Source organism: Halichoerus grypus, chromosome 1 (assembly GCF_964656455.1).
Source record: "Halichoerus grypus chromosome 1, mHalGry1.hap1.1, whole genome shotgun sequence".
Classification (NCBI taxonomy): domain Eukaryota; kingdom Metazoa; phylum Chordata; class Mammalia; order Carnivora; family Phocidae; genus Halichoerus; species Halichoerus grypus.
Window position 1 is genome coordinate 211,253,138 of NC_135712.1, and position 14,918 is coordinate 211,268,055.

Genomic DNA, 14,918 nt, shown 5'->3' on the forward strand with positions numbered 1-14,918 from the left:
GGCTGGCTCATCGCGCCTCCTTTATTGCCTCCCCACCCCCTCCATCTTAAGCCCCATTAAAATTACAAAACTACCCGCATCCTACAGTCCAGTCCCCCCCCTCCTCCCCCCACCCCCCGCGGCGGGATTCAGAACGGCGAGAAAACCGGACACTCCCCCTCTGACAGCAGCGGAGACACCTTGGGTGCAAGCGGGACCGGGTCTGGGTGGGGCAGAGGAGGGGGCGCCTGAGCCTCGGCCCCGCCCCTCGCCTCGGGGCCCCCGCCCTCCCCACCGGAGCGCTCCTCCGCCTTACCCGCCGGCGCGTCGGGGCGCGGCTGCCCGGGCCCCGGGGCCGCGGGGGCGATGGGCCGGTGGTCCTCCAGATGCAGTGTCATGGCGGGCCGCGAGGCCGTGGAGAAGGCGCACTGCATGCACGAGTAGCGGCCGCGCGTGTGCTCCCACACGATGCGGCTCGGGGCCGCGTGCCCTGCGGGCAGGCGGGACCCCGTCAGTCCCGGCCACTCCCAGGGACGGTGGACGTGGACGAGTGCGGGTCAGACCTTTCCCCGCCTCCCCATCAGCTCCCGAGCACCTGGCTGGTCTGGCCTGGCTGATCCATTGCTCCCGAGCGTGTTCCCTCCTGTAATAGGGGGGGCACTAAACTTGACTTATCCGAATCCCCCACTCCTATCCCTGGAACCACCGCAGGGGGAAAGGACTTGTGAAGCGGGCGCGGGTTTTACACGGAAACGCCGGCGCAGATGAAGGCTCAGGGGCCAACAATTTTTAAGGCAAAAATCGTGTATTTCGGGGGTGGCAGCTCTGGCCACCTGGGAAGGGGCGGGCAACGCTGCCTCCCAGCATCCCCTGGGCCCAGCAGGGCGCAGGACAGAAAAATCCCCTCCACCCCTCCCTGGTGGTCACCTGCACGCACCTGAGGGCGCGTCGGAGCCGCCCTGGGGTCTTCGCGGGCTGCCGCCGGCACCTGAGATAAACGGGCGGGTGAAGGTCAGAAGTCTGGGTGAGCCCAGCTCACCCTTCGGGCGGCCCTGCTCCCACACTCACCTTGGCTCTTTTTCCAGATTGCGGCGCTGGAGGCGGGCGGCCCGGGCGCCGCGGCCAGGAAGGGGCGCAGGCGTGGGGGACTTAGGCCAAAGGGCGCGGGGTTCAAGTAGGGCAGAAAGGGCCCGGTGGGGGCAGGGGCGGGGGTCGTGAAGGGCTCGAGCAGCGGGAACGGCAGGCCCGGCGCCGACACAGTGTCGGACTCCGGGGGACGCTCGGGCGCCGGTGGCTCCTTGTCTAGGGCTGGGGGTGGCGGCGCGGCTGGGCTCTGCGCATGCTCGGCGCAAACATGCAGATGCTTGAAGAGCGAGCGGTGCGTGCGGAAGCGCAGGAGGCAGTTCTCACACCTGGGGGCAGGCACAGGGCTGGGCTGGGTCTCTTGGGGGACGAGGGTAGGGCCTATCCGATGCTACCTGGGGAGGCGCGGCGCGAGGGTGGTAAGTAAGGGAGCCTAAGGCCCAAATCACAGATTCCCCACTTGCGGGGGGGGGGGAAGCTTGCTCTAAGCGCCCCCAAATGTGGCAGCGACCCTTCCGGACCCCTCCGGGTCCTTGCCCTGGGAAAACGAGGAAGGAAGTCTCAATTTTGACTTAGACGGCCAGTTTTCTTCTAGGGAGGTCAGGAGGGACTGGGCGGAGACGCACCACGTGTGCCCCGCCCTTTCCGAGCTCCGCCCTCCGGGTCTCTGGGACTCGTTCCAGTAACCAATCTCTCTTTTTGGGCAGGTAAGGGCAAGGCTTGCCCGAGGCCACGCCCACTGCCAGACTCACCACCTCCCCCCCCCCGACCAGGAAGGACCCCCCAGGTAGTGGCAATCAAATCAGGGGTGGGAGGAGCTGCCAGAGGCCTGATAACGGAGCACCAGTGGAAGTCGGGATGGTAAGGGTCTCACTTGAAGTAGCGGTTGGGTTTGTAGTGCAGCTTGCCATGTGCCACCAGTTCCTGCATGCTGGGGAAGGTCTCGGTGCAGCTTAGGGCGGAACAGCGGAAGAGCTTGCCTGGCAGGGCAGGGATGAAGGACAGAGTGGAGAGGGGTGGCCAAGGCCGGCCTGGAGGCTCTGCCTGCCTCCCACCCCAAACTGCCTCCGCACCACCTACTCTGGCCCTACCTTCCAGGGACTGTGTGGGTGGGCAGTGGGTACGCAGATGCTGTGCCAGATCACGAACACTGGGGAAACTGAGACAGCAGCCAGGGCTGGAGCAGGGTATCTGCTTCCCTGCAGGATGCACAGAAAGGGGGGTGTCACCCACTCTTCCCCCATCCACGCTGTCCAGAGTTCTGCCCCAGAGAGGCATATATGAGGCTGGAATTACTCTACTGGTTTCTTACCAGGGCCTTTACCATCTTCTTCCCCCACCAGACAGCGCTGCCAGAGGACAGGGGCTGGCTTGGCTGGCTCATCACTGTAGCCACAGCCTGGCATACACTTGGTGCTCAGTAAATGGTGATTCCCTCTTGATGGGGCCCAAGTTTGGAGATACTCTGTACTCCTCTCAATTGTTCCAAGGCCTGTGACCACCCCCAGAAGGCTCCATCACATATCACCTGGTTGTTGGCGTCGTCTGGGAGGCCTCAGGTCCTCGCTGATCCCAGAGACTGTGCTGGTGGGGCCAAGGCTGGATCCGGGACCAGGCTGAACACTGTCTGGGGCAGAGGGAGCACCCTGCTGGGTCCCTCCAGGCCCTCCTCGGTCCCACGATGGGGGTGTGGCTGCCCGTTCAGGGCCTGGCTCCTCCCCCATGGAAGAGGAGGTGGCTGCTGCGGCCACAACTGGGGACAACACCTCCTTGTCAGTCTCACTGAAGCTGGGCTCTGCAGCGGCCGGCATGTCCGGGCTGGGCCCCGAGGGTTCCTCCTCCTAGTGGAAGGAAAAGGCAGGGAGAACCCCTCTGGGCCCAGGTCGGCCTGGGCCAGCCAGGGGAACCCCTCCCACCCCGCCAACACCTTTGGACATTCCTGAAGCAGCGAATGCCTTTGAGAAATCACCTGGTCAGCCCCCATCCTAAGGAGTCACCATCAGGGGAGGGCAGGGGATAAGGGTGGATTGAGCCTCCTGTGTTCCAATCTCTGGGAGGGAGCCGGGAAGTGTCCCAATTGCAGAAGGGGGTATCTGTCAGGAATTACTCCTACGAAAGTAGCAGTCATTCGTCCCTAACTTGGGACAGTGGGACGCCCCTTACACGGCAGGGGCGTGGCCTATGGGGTGTGGGCGGGACGAAGGTTACAAAGACGGGGCTCCGAACAGGGCGCCGCTGGGAACATGCTGGAGGGGCCAGAGGGATCAAGTGGACTGTTTGCGGACGGAAATACATACACCGGCCCGGCTCGAGCTGTGCGGTCGAACCCGGAGGGGCTAGGGGCCCCGATGTGTAAGGAACAGGGGCGGAGCCCGAGTCCTGTAGGCGTGGCCCAGTCGAAGCCGGGCCAGGAAGCCGGGGGTGGGGTGTTCCCCAAGTGACAGCCAGCGACGGGAGAGTGCCCGGATGTGGGGGCGGGGTCGGCCGGAGGGTGCGCGTGCGACAGGGCCGCGCCCCGCCAGTACCCGCTGATTCGCCGCGCCCGCATCCCCGACGCCGCGCTCACCATCCTCGACCCGGCTCAGCCTCTTATTCCTGCGGCTCCGGCGGCTCCGGCTGAGACTGCGGCGACTCCCTGGGCGGCCGCGGGCTCGCGCTCACGTCGACGCCATTTTCCGCCTCCCAGATCTCGCGAGAGCGCGGGCAGGGCCTGCGCACAGCGCCCCTCGAGGGGGCGGGGCCCGAGATCTGGGTCCTCCAGGAGGAGAGCTCTGTAGGCGGTGCTGCAGGTTTGCAAGCCCAGACCTATCAAAGAGTGCACCTTTAAAGACCCTGTGCTCAGAGATCCTGGCGAAAAGTCCTTCGGGGCCTCTGTTCTCGCCTGCTAAGTGGGTATCTTTATCCCCTCCCGTCCCATCACCAGCTCTCAGCCGCTCTCCTTTTTGAAGAGGTGATGTTGATTGGGCCGCCTTTTTGGAGAGAAATTGGCAGTGATCGTCAACATTGTCAATGCACGGAGTTCTGAAGTTGCAATAGGCTCCCTGTGATAGCCGGGGGCAGGAAGCAAGCTGTCTGTCCTCCGGACAGGTGTAGCCTAAGGATGGAGACCCCTGGGTGGACCCGCGTGGAATAAGTCACCTATCCATCCAACATTCCTTGAGCGCCTACTGTGTGCGAGGCGTTGGGGACCCAGAGGGGAACAGGACGAACATCCTTGCCCTCAGGGGCCTGCTCACATTTTAAAATGGGGGAAACAGACAATGAGTCAACAAGTTCAGAAAACCACCTTAGGGATATTAAGTGCTACAAAGGAAAACACACACAGAAGGGAGAGAAGTCTCTCTTGAGTTGACTTTTGAACTGTTACCTGATGGTCAGGAAGGAGTGAGCAAATGGAAGGTCAGGGGACTCTGGAAAGTGGATAGCTGTGCAAATGTCCTGAGGTGGGGAGGGACAAGCTTCTCAAGGACCAGTAAGGAGATCAGCTCACTGCTGGAACAGAGTGGAGGCAGAGTGTGGAGGTCAGTAAGTGAACTTGGTGCAGGGAGGGTCACACAGGACCTCATGAACCATAGAGAGGAGTGCGGTTTCTATTCACATCATTGATGTATTTTTAGCAGGGGTAGGTCCACCATCTGATTCTTGGCTGTTGTTTGGAGGATGGGCAGTTGGGGGGATGGTAAAGTGGATCTTTGATCTCAGGTCTCTATAATACATTATTTAACATTCAAGAGGTGTCTGTTGAGTTCTGAGCAAGTATAGACTTTATGTGCAGTGTATTTCCATCTGTGTACATAAGATATACCTATGTGCCTTTATATGTGGAGAATAGCATTAGAAGGAGACATTTAAAAAGTGGGGAGGGGAACAGAGATTTTCAAGTGAGGGAGAGACTGTCTTTTCATACTTTGTGCTGTTTGAATTTAAAAAAACATGGTTTTGATTATCATTAATACAGTTAAAAACTCATTAATCTAAAAAAAAAAAATGGATCGTTTGACGCAGGGTGGAGGTGTGTTTGTGTGTGGAGGGGAGGTTGGTGCAATCTGGGGAAGGGTGGGGTGAGGCCTCAGAAGGACATGGACCCAAGGAAGGGAGAGGAGGGGCCAGGCTTAAGAAATTCTATAAGTCAACAGGATGTGGGGCTGTGGAGTAGGCAGGGCCAAGGTGATTCTGAGGTTTGCAGTCTGAAGATGCTGTAACCTAGATGTGAGGCCCAGAAAGCCCTACTTCCTGTAAATGGGGTGACCGCCATGGCAGTGGGGCCCTGGGACTGTACCCCAAAATGTCAGGGGGCAGGCAGTGTGCATGGTGAGTTCAAGGAGAGAGGAAGGAGGTGGAAGCCCCAATTCCTCTTCAGCACCAGGAAATGCCCAGTTGATGAGAGTGGTGGCTCATGCACTTCCTCCCCAGCCTGTCCTAATGTCTAAGTGTTGCAGAGAGAGACATGCACAGTGGTGGTTGGGCAGTGGAGGGGTGAAAATCAGAGATGGAGGAAACCACGGACATTCAAGGGACTGGTTAAATGCTTTTGTGTAATGATTGGCTAATAAAAGAGTTGTTGAGACCCAGTTGCAACCTTGGGATTTTTTTTCGGCCACGCTCAGCTTCCCAAAGCAGGGACAGAAGAGAGAGGATCCTGCAGAAGGTGCTGCTGGCCAGTCTTTCTCTGATACCTCATCTCCCATCCTCCAGTTGGGTAGGTGTCCTCTGCCTGGAGTTCTCCTGTCACAGCGTGGATCGCTGTATGTGGTGTTTGCCGAGTCAAGATCTGCTGACCCCAAACCCTTTTCTTCCTTCTTTGCTCCTCCAGCCTGGAGTTCTACTGTCACAGCGTGGATCGCTGTATGTGGTGTTTGCCGGTCAAGATCTGCTGACCCCAAATCCTTTTCTTCCTTCTTGGCTCCTCCAGCAATGCCCACTCTCTCTCTGCATCCCCTTCCCCTGCCCAGCCCCTGTCCCTTCTCTGGCCCAGTCCTGACCCCACCAATTTGGCTGTGTCTCTCCCAGACTGGCTGCTCTTTGAGGGTCTGAGCCCAGAGTGGGTGTCTGTTTGGAAAGTCGGAATACTTAGGCTCAGACCATGGCGGGATCCGCAGCAGTTCCAGCTGCATCTGCAGGGAGTTCTGAAAGGCTCAGTCTCCATCACTGGCTTGGAAACATGTGGGGAGTCCAGTGGCCAGGCTGACCCCCTAAATCCATGACAATAGATGCAGAAAGCCAGGGCCCTTGCATATCAGAACTGGTTCTGACCCCAGGTGAGTGAGGGCTAAGAAAGCACAGACATGGGGGTGGTGGTGCAGGGGCCAGGGGTGGCCCAGGCTGGATTGTGAAGGACCATGTGGGACCTGCCTCCTTCCTCAGGGTCCAGTCAGGTCCTGGATGGGTTTGGGGGCTGCAGATTCAAAGCTAACAGGACCCATCAGACTATTTTCTGCAGGAAGGCCAGGATGCAAACGGCCAAGAGTGGGTGAGTGGGCAAGTGGGACAAACACCAGCTTTGGGAGATGTGGGCTGGGGGTATATACGAGTTCAAGGCTTGGCTCTGTGGGATCTCGGGCAAGTGACAAAACTTCTCCCGGCCCCCAGTTTTGCACCTGCAATGGGGTATTTGCGGCTTCTCCCTCAGCGTTTGGTTAGTGCTCAGTAAATTTAATTCACACTTTCACCTGGCAAATGTTTATTGCCTCAGTGATGACAGAAGAAGGGGAGTCTCACTTGTCAAGGTGCCCCCAACTGTGCTTGGCACTTTGCCGACGGGACACAACTCATTTATACTCACAAGGCAGCTGGGAGGTAGATTCTGCTGTTAGCCCTGTTTGACACAGGAGGTGTGTGACATGGGGGATGCCAGGGCCCTGGGGTGGCTGCAGTGGTGACCCCCAGACCCAGACCCAGGGCCTGGGCTGGGTTGGGCTGGGCTGGGCTGGAGGCCCCAGGACTGGACCTTCTGGCTAATGTGGCCAAGGAAAACCAGGCCCTCGCCGGCAGGGCCTGGCTCCCTGGCAGGCAGGCAGGTGGGCAGGAGGCCGAATCCGGGCCCCCTCTCAGATCTTCTCCACGTAGTTTCCTGGGAAGAGGCCCTCCTGGCCGTGCAGCCGGCCTTTCCACCAGCCCGAGGAATCTGTGGGTGAGAGGGGAGTGTGAGGCGGTGTGCGGCCCACCCAGGAGGAAGCCTTCATGTGGCTCCCTGCCTGTTTTATTCATTGCCACACCATGACCCCTTTGGGACTCCCCACTTACCCGCAGAGGGTGCTGCTGAGTCCCAAGCCCCTCTGGGGTGGGCGGGCAGCCCAGGGGACTAAGGTAGGAAGGTGGCCTGGGCCATCCAGACACGACTGACCCATTTTTACTCATAAGGGGTCTCTTTGAGATGGGTTCTGCTATTAGCCCTGGGCTTGACAGGAGAGAAAAATGAGGCCCAGGGGATTGGGCATGCTGCTGTGAGGCCAGGCCCCCAGAGAGCCTTAGGAGGGAACCTCCAGACCCAAGGCCTTCTAGCCTATGCAGCCACTGGCCCGGAAGAGAGTATCTCTGGTGGGGGCTGGTTGCTTCTGTTCTCTTCCGGAAGGGTGTGCAGGAATGGGGGGTTGCCCAGCAGGGTTCTGACTCCTCCCCCCTCTGCCCTGGGCCACACACCTTCCATGAGGATCTCAATGACCTCGTTCACGTTGAAGCTCAGCTCGTCCACATCTTGGCCCACATACTGGTACAGTGCCCGGCACCGCGGGCCATGCGTCCGAGGCTGGGGCTTGGGTCGGCCCACGCCCGGCACAGGTCGCTGCCCCACACTGCGCTTCCTCTGCATGCTGTGGGTACAGGGAGCGCTCGTCAAGGCCCAGACACTCCCCTGCCCCCTGTCCACCTCCTGGGGCTGCCCTCTTTCATCACTTACCCTGCCACACCCTGGTCAGGTACGTTAAGGAATTCTGTGTTGTGCTCCGAGGGGGGCCGTGCCCGGGGGCGCCTGCTGGCCCTCAGGGCTGAGGATGGAGGGCCCCGGAGAGGCTGCTGGGAGCCCCCTCCAGATGTGATCTCCAGGGGCAGGGGCCCCCTTCTGGCAGAAGGAGGCACTCCATTGTGGTCCAGGCCTGTGGCAGGAGCGAGAGTTGAGGCATTTATCAGGGTGATGGTAGGAGGATTTGGGGAGGACTTAGCTCCAAGATCCCAGTCTGAGGGGGGAGGCAGCCAGTCACATGCTCAACCCAGCATGGTAAGGACTGGCCCAGAGGGAGTCTCTGCAGGGGTAAGATTTCCACCATCCTCTTCTGTAGGAGGGCTTTTGTTGGTGGGTCTTGGAGGATGAATAGGAGCTCAAGCTAAGTGGGAATTTGGGAGACAAGAGGAGCAAACAGCCCAAGCAAAGGCTTGGAGATATGAACAAATTTGTTAAGTTGGCAGAATAAGATCTAGCTTGTGTGACAGGAGTATAAGATGGGAGGAGAGAAGAGGTTGGTGGTTAGCTGGGTTTGGCTTCTGAAGGGCTTTGAATATCAAACTAAGCTTAGTCTGTATTCTGTGGAAGAGGGGGAGCTGTGCAGAGTTCTATCTGTTGACAGCAGGCATGGCTTGGGTCATGGAGCACACAAGAGGCAAGGGAAGACACATCTCCTCACCTCTGGGAGGCCCAGGGGCTGCCCGGGTAGGGGCCGCCCGGGTAGGGGCCTGGACTGGCCTTCGAGGTCTTCCCTGGGCCATTCCCTTCCGTGTAGGCTCTGAAAGGGGAAAGGATATGGGAATTTGAGTGGTGACCAGACCACAGCAGGCTCTTGGCCCCGCCCACAAGTCCAGGCCTCTCTGTGGCCCCGCCCCAGACTCCGCCCCCCCCGGCTCCCTGGCTGTCCCATCGGCACCGCCCCGTAGTTACTGGAACAGTGGCTCTGCCCAGTAACTGGCCCAGCCCCCCAGGGCCCACTTCTCATTGGCGCGGCTCTCTAGGCCCGCCCACTACTGGGGGGGGTTATTTCCCTGGCCACGCCCCTTCCACATTTCTCTCCCATTCATTGGTTACCTCGCTGACCCTGCCCTCTCCGTGGCCGCGTCCTTTCCATTACATCTCTCTCGACCCACCCCTCCACGGCCCCTCACCCGCTCCGGGCCAGCCTCACTGGCTCCGCCCCCACAGCCTTGATTAGTCCCCCCCTCGCTGGCCCCGCCTCCATAGGACCCGCCTCTTTGGCTCCGCCCCCAGCTCTGCGCAGACTCACTGGAGCTTTTGGGCAGCCCGTCGCCCACGCTGACTGTGAGGGACCGGCCGCTAGCCTTGAGCACGGCCACCTCGCCGGAGCCACGGGAGAAAGTGACGCTGCGGGTGCCACCTCCGCCCCAGCCCTCCTTCTTCACTCGGAACTGTAGTCTGTGGGGAGAGGAGGAAGCTGCGGGGACGCCCACTCCCCAAGCGGGCCGGGGCCGCGGGGCGCGAGAGGGGGCGCTGTGCCCAGCCCAGCCCGGGGACGGTGGCGGGGGGCGTACGTGTCGCTGAAGGTGAGGGGCAGGGCCCTCCGCGCCGCCTCCTCGAAGCGCTTGCTCAGGAGGCTGACGAACTCGGTCTTGAAGATGCTCTCCAGGAAGCTGTCGGCGGCGTCTTCTTGGAGGATGAAGAAGTCGTCCTGCCTTGTGCTGGGGGAGGGGTAGGAGGAAAGGCAGGTGAGGGTGGCAGGACTGACATGTGAGATGCGACGGGGAGGGTCGGGTGAAGGGAAGTGAGGGGTGATGAGAGAGGGGGCAAGGAGCTGGGGAAGGTGGTCATAGAGAAGCGTCAGGTGAGGGGACAGGTGCTCTTGGCACATAAGGATCATGAGTGTGGGGGCAGGGGAAGGTGACACGGAGGGCCAAGAGAGGGTTACAGGTATAGCGTAGGTTAGATGGTCAGAGTGACAGATGGGGTGGGAAGTGTGAGGGCAGCTGAGGATGACAAGAGGGCAGATGAGGGGGACTGGGGCAGGGGAGGGCCTGGCCTCACCTAAGGGAAACTCCTCGGAGGGCCTGGATCTCCAGCTTCTTCTTCAGGACCTCACACACCTGGCCCTTCTCTGGTCCCTTCTTCACCTTCTCCCGTCCGATTATATACACACACTTGGGCGTCAGGATCAAGTCCCTTTTGATGGGCTGTGAGGATGCAGGAGCAGAGCTGGTGGCTGGAGCCCTGGGCATGGGCCGCCTGGCTCCACGAGATCAACCTCAGGCAGGGGAGTGGTGCTGGCAGGTGAAGGACAGGTCAGCTGAGTGTTTCCCTCCATGTGAAGGTGTATGAGGAGTTACATTATATAAGAAATAGGAGGTTAAGGTATATTGGCTAGAGAGGGGTTTCTGGGCCAGTGAACAGGTACAGGAGAGGTGGAGGCGTACCTGCTGGACGTGGGTGCCCAGGCCAGATGAGAGCGTACATGTGCACAGGTGTGTCTGGGCCAGACGAAGATGCGTCTAAGTGACAGATCTATCTAGACTGGCTGAGGGTATACCTAATGGATAGGTGTGTCCAGGGTAAGTGGGGGTGGCCCTGTGGCCGGGGCTTCTGGGTGAGGGAAGTGTGTAATTGTGGAAAGCTGTGTCTGGCCAGACGAAGATGTATGTGACGGACAGGTGTGTCTGGGCTACATGAGGGCATATTTAATGGCCAGACGTATCTACACTAGTTGAGTGTACAGGTGTGTCTGGCCCAGTTGAGGGTGTACCTGTGATGGGGCAGGTGTATCTAGGTAGGTGAATATATACCTGTGGACAGGTGTATCTGGGCCAGGTAAGGGTGTACCTCTGGTGGGGGTGCCAGGCTGGGGCCAGGATCCCAGACGTGCCCACCTGCTAGTGCCTCACCTTGAAGCGGCGGTCGTACTTGGTGACCGAGTCCGCGAAGTCCACGCGTTCCCTCTTGCCCAGGAACTGGCGCAGCTCCGGCCGCTCCTCTAGCCCCAGGTAGTCCCCGACGAAGTTCCGGTTGATACTGTTCCGTCTCCGCTCCTTCTTGTTCAGCAGGATGTTGGAAGCTGTGGGGACACCGGGTCGGGGGCAGAGGTTGTGGCCTGGCTCTTCCAAGTCCATCTGTCCCCACCCTGAGCCTCCCGTCTGCAGCCTCTCACCTTCCTCCCGCATCTCCTCGTACTTCCGGACCGCCACATGGCGCCTCCAGGCCTTCTGGATGGTGCGGGCAAAGCCATCGAACTTGCGCTCTCGCATCTCCTCCAGAAGGAAAAGCTGGGCGAGAGGGAGGGGTGGTGGGTCTTTCTCTGATCCCACCCCACCCACTTGCTCTTGCTTACAGGCACCTGCACGCATGCTCATGCACTATGGTCAAAAAATTTTTTTTCTTCCTCCAAATGACTGGACCCAGGGTTCCCTCCCAATATGGGGCACAAACCCCTGCATTAAATGAAACTGTGCGCTGGTCTTGCAGGGTTCGAATCCCAGCTCTGCCTCTTCTAGCTGTGCCGTCTTGCCAGAAATAGTGTAACATCAGTTTCTCACACTGCTAATTAAGTTATGGCACGTCACCCACCTGAGGTGCACCCCAATTTCAGAGATGTTAGAAATGTGAACCAATGTGCATCTTAGAAAACCAACAAAATACTGTAAATGTGAAAATCTGGTGTATAGGACTGTGATGTACCTGGAGACCAAGTAGTTGTATAGTGTACAACTTGCCCAGCCATACATGCCCGCCCTGGAAAAGAAGTTTTTGCAGAGAGCAGACTTTTGAGTTTTAAGAGTCTCAGTCCAGAGGGGACTTAAGGTATAAACTATATTAGAGCAAGTCAGAGTCGCAATGCCATGAAGGATGTCCCTTCACTTAGAATAATAACAGTGAACATATCAAGGAGAGGAGCCCACTGGATATGAAAAGTTATAAATCTCAGTAATAAGAACAATGGGGTGCTGATCGAAGAATAGAACAACCTAGTGGGATAAGACAGATGACTGGGGAGCGTTGTAATTCAAACAAATTTATTTATTTATTTAAAGATTTCATTTATTTATTTGACAGAGAGAGAGACACAGAGAGGGAACACAAGCAGGGGCAGAGGGAGAGGAGAAGCAGGCCTCCTGGGGAGCAGGGAGCCCGATGCGGGGCTCGATCCCAGGGCCCCGGGATCATGACCTGAGCCGAAGGCAGACGCTTAATGACTGAGCTACCCAGGCACCCCTAATTCAAACAAATTTAGTGATAAAAGGGACAGCATTGTCAATCAGGGAAATACCGAAATGGGAAATACTGTAAATGAAATGGGGCTTTATTTAGAAAAATAATTAGCACTTCACCCAGACGGATTTGTCAAATACACAAATATTACATCACTGCTAAGGCCTGCTTTGCTGAGCAAGGTGGTTGATGTTTCCCAGAAACCCCAGGGTTCGCCGCAAGGACCAAAGTAAGTCTGTAGATACTTGGTTCAAATGCACTTTAAAAAAATATATCTTGGAGGGATACCTGGGTGACTCGGTTGAGCATCTGACTTTTGATTTTGGCTTGGGTCATGATCTCAGGGTCGTGAGATCGAGCCCCAGTGGGGCTCCGTTCTTAGGGGGGAGTCTGCTTCTCTCTCTCTCTCCCTCCCTCTCCTTCTGCCCCTCCCCGCCCCCCTGTGTCTGGCCAGACGGGATAAGCTCAGATATATCCCTTATATATCTTTGAGAACTTTTAAAGCTGTGAGTGTTTATAAGTATTCATGAAAGGTGGGGATCTTTTCACCAGGAAGGAATCCTAACCCCACCAAGGCTATAGTTTCACAGCCTGCAGGGAATCGAGTGGAGTTTCCATACTCCTTTGTTTCTCAGACCAGTATTATATGGGTCAGTGGGTCTGTGTGCAAAGCATGCCCAAGTAATGCCTCGTATAGGGTGTCTGGACGGCACGGAAGTACATTCTGCAGTTTGCTGAGAGGACATCAGGTATGAATAAAGAAATTGCAGAACTGGGGGTGGGCCAGTCAACCAGGAGTCCTCTCTGCCTTAGCTGTTTAGGGCAGATGGGACGAATGTCCTGAAACCTCGTTATTTCTGCTCAGGGAAGGGAATTCGTTTTCAATTTGGGAAAGGAATCTTCCTGTCTACAGAGTTTAAAATTCATCTCCTTCGGGGCGCCTGGGTGGCTCAGTTGGTTGAACGACTGATCCTGAGGTCCTGGGATCGAGCCCCACATTGGGTTCCCTGCTCAGCGGGGAGTCTGCTTGTCTCTCTGCCTGCCCCCACCCCCGCTTGTACATGCGTGCATGCACGCTCTCTCAAATAAATAAATAAATAAATAAATAAATAAATAAATAAAATCTTTAAGAAAATAAAATAAAATTCATCTCCTTCAGGGTGCCTGGGTGGCTCAGTTAAGCATCTACCTTTAGCTCAGGTTGTGATCCTAGGGGCCTGGGATGGAGCCTCGAGTCGGGCTCCCAGCTCAGCAGGGAGAGTCTGCTTGTCTCTCTCCCTTTGCCCCTCTTCCCACTTGTGTTCTCTCTTTCTAATAAATAAAACCTTTTTAAAAATGAAATTCATCTCCTTCATGTGCAGAGGGCAGAGCTGCATGTGCTTGAGGTGGGTAGACAGGCCCCAAATCTGAGCTTATCCTAGTGTACTGGCTTGAATAGTGTTCCCCCCCAAATTCATGTCCACCCGGAACCTGTGAGTGTGACCTTCCCTGGAGAGAGGGTCTTTGCAGATGTAATCAAGTTAAAATGAGGTCATACTGGAGTAGGATGGGCCCTCAATCCAATATGACTGGTGTCCTTCTAAGAAGAGGGACATTGGGACCCAGACACAGAGGAGAAGGCCATGTGATGACAGAGGCAGAGACTGTGGTGATCAGGAGTGGCAAGGATGCCTGGCGATCACCAGACGTTAGGGAGAGTCAAGGAAGGATCTTCCCTGGAGCCTTTAGAGGGAGCATGGCCATGCTGACACCTGATTTTGGATTTCTAGCCTTCAGAAACATGAGAAAATTAATTTCTGTTGACTTAAGCCATCCAGTTTGTGGTACTTTGTTAGAGCTGCCCGGCATGACAGGCAGTGAAGGCCAGCAGGTATGTAAAACACCGAGGATATTTTGAGTCCATGTTTACAAGACACAGAATCCAAGTCAGAATCATCCCAGCGTAAGTGCATTTATGGTCGAGAAAGTCCCCAACTCCATTAGTTCTTTGATCAATTTTGATACAGCACAGTTATGAACAGTCATAAAACTGTTCCCATGTTTGTTTCTTTCTTCTGTTTTCATTTTACTAAAATGTTTCTCATTGGGATCAGTTTTGTCCCGTGCAAATTTTCAGTCTTTCTTTTTTCCTTACAGAATGTTTCCATGAAATGTTTCCCTTTGTGAATTTCATTATTTCCAGCCAGTTCATCTTCCCCACCTCAAAATGTGCAGACTGCATTTTTTGTCAGAATTTGATTGTACCTTATATAGTCTTAGCCAGTGCTAGCTTTGTTTGTCTATTTGTTTTCTTCAGTGTCAATTTTTAAAATTAAAAAAAAGATTTATTTATTTGAGAGAGAGAGAGAGAGAGAGAGAGAGCGCGGCGGGGGGAGGGGCAGAGGGAAGAGGAAGAGATAGTCTTCAGCAGACTCCATGCTGAGTGTAGAGTCCGACATGGGGCTCCATCTCACGACCCTGAGATCATGACCTAAGCCAAAACTAAGATTTGGATGCTTAACCGACTCTCCACCCAGGTGCCCCAAAGACTGTTCTTATTTCTTGGGGCAAATGCATCTATAGGGAGAAGCTCTAGATGTAGGTACAGACAAGTTTGGGGGACCAAGAGCCCAACCTCCCAAGACAATTTTCTTCTTTCTCCCCTTTCCTTTCCTTTCCTTTCCTTTCCTTTCCTTTCCTTTCCTCTCCTCTCCTCTCCTCTCCTCTCCTCTCCTCTCCTCTC

At 56.5% G+C, this 14,918-nt stretch overlaps 2 protein-coding genes across 2 annotated transcripts in view; both read right to left on the reverse strand.

Annotated features, from left to right (window-relative positions):
* On the reverse strand, window positions 1-3,775 carry ZNF414 (zinc finger protein 414). Its single transcript, XM_036066085.2, has 8 exons — window positions 3,629-3,775; window positions 2,591-2,903; window positions 2,154-2,261; window positions 1,937-2,042; window positions 1,048-1,391; window positions 917-967; window positions 296-469; window positions 1-202 (listed from the first exon to the last, which is right to left on the reverse strand). Exons 1-8 carry the CDS (start codon window positions 3,629-3,631, stop codon window positions 129-131), a joined length of 1,173 nt encoding a protein of 390 aa, XP_035921978.2. The 5' UTR covers window positions 3,632-3,775; the 3' UTR covers window positions 1-128.
* A 2,950-nt stretch (window positions 3,776-6,725) lies between these two features.
* Window positions 6,726-14,918, reverse strand: part of MYO1F (myosin IF) — a 32,187-nt gene continuing 23,994 nt past the window's right edge. The window contains exons 20-28 of the mRNA XM_036066064.2: window positions 11,139-11,253; window positions 10,876-11,045; window positions 10,025-10,170; window positions 9,535-9,681; window positions 9,270-9,418; window positions 8,679-8,777; window positions 7,958-8,153; window positions 7,702-7,871; window positions 6,726-7,186 (exon numbers count right to left, since the gene is read on the reverse strand). Of these exons, the coding sequence (XP_035921957.2) occupies window positions 7,110-7,186; window positions 7,702-7,871; window positions 7,958-8,153; window positions 8,679-8,777; window positions 9,270-9,418; window positions 9,535-9,681; window positions 10,025-10,170; window positions 10,876-11,045; window positions 11,139-11,253 (1,269 nt within the window). The 3' untranslated portion in view covers window positions 6,726-7,109. The remainder of the gene's footprint in view (window positions 7,187-7,701; window positions 7,872-7,957; window positions 8,154-8,678; window positions 8,778-9,269; window positions 9,419-9,534; window positions 9,682-10,024; window positions 10,171-10,875; window positions 11,046-11,138; window positions 11,254-14,918) is intronic.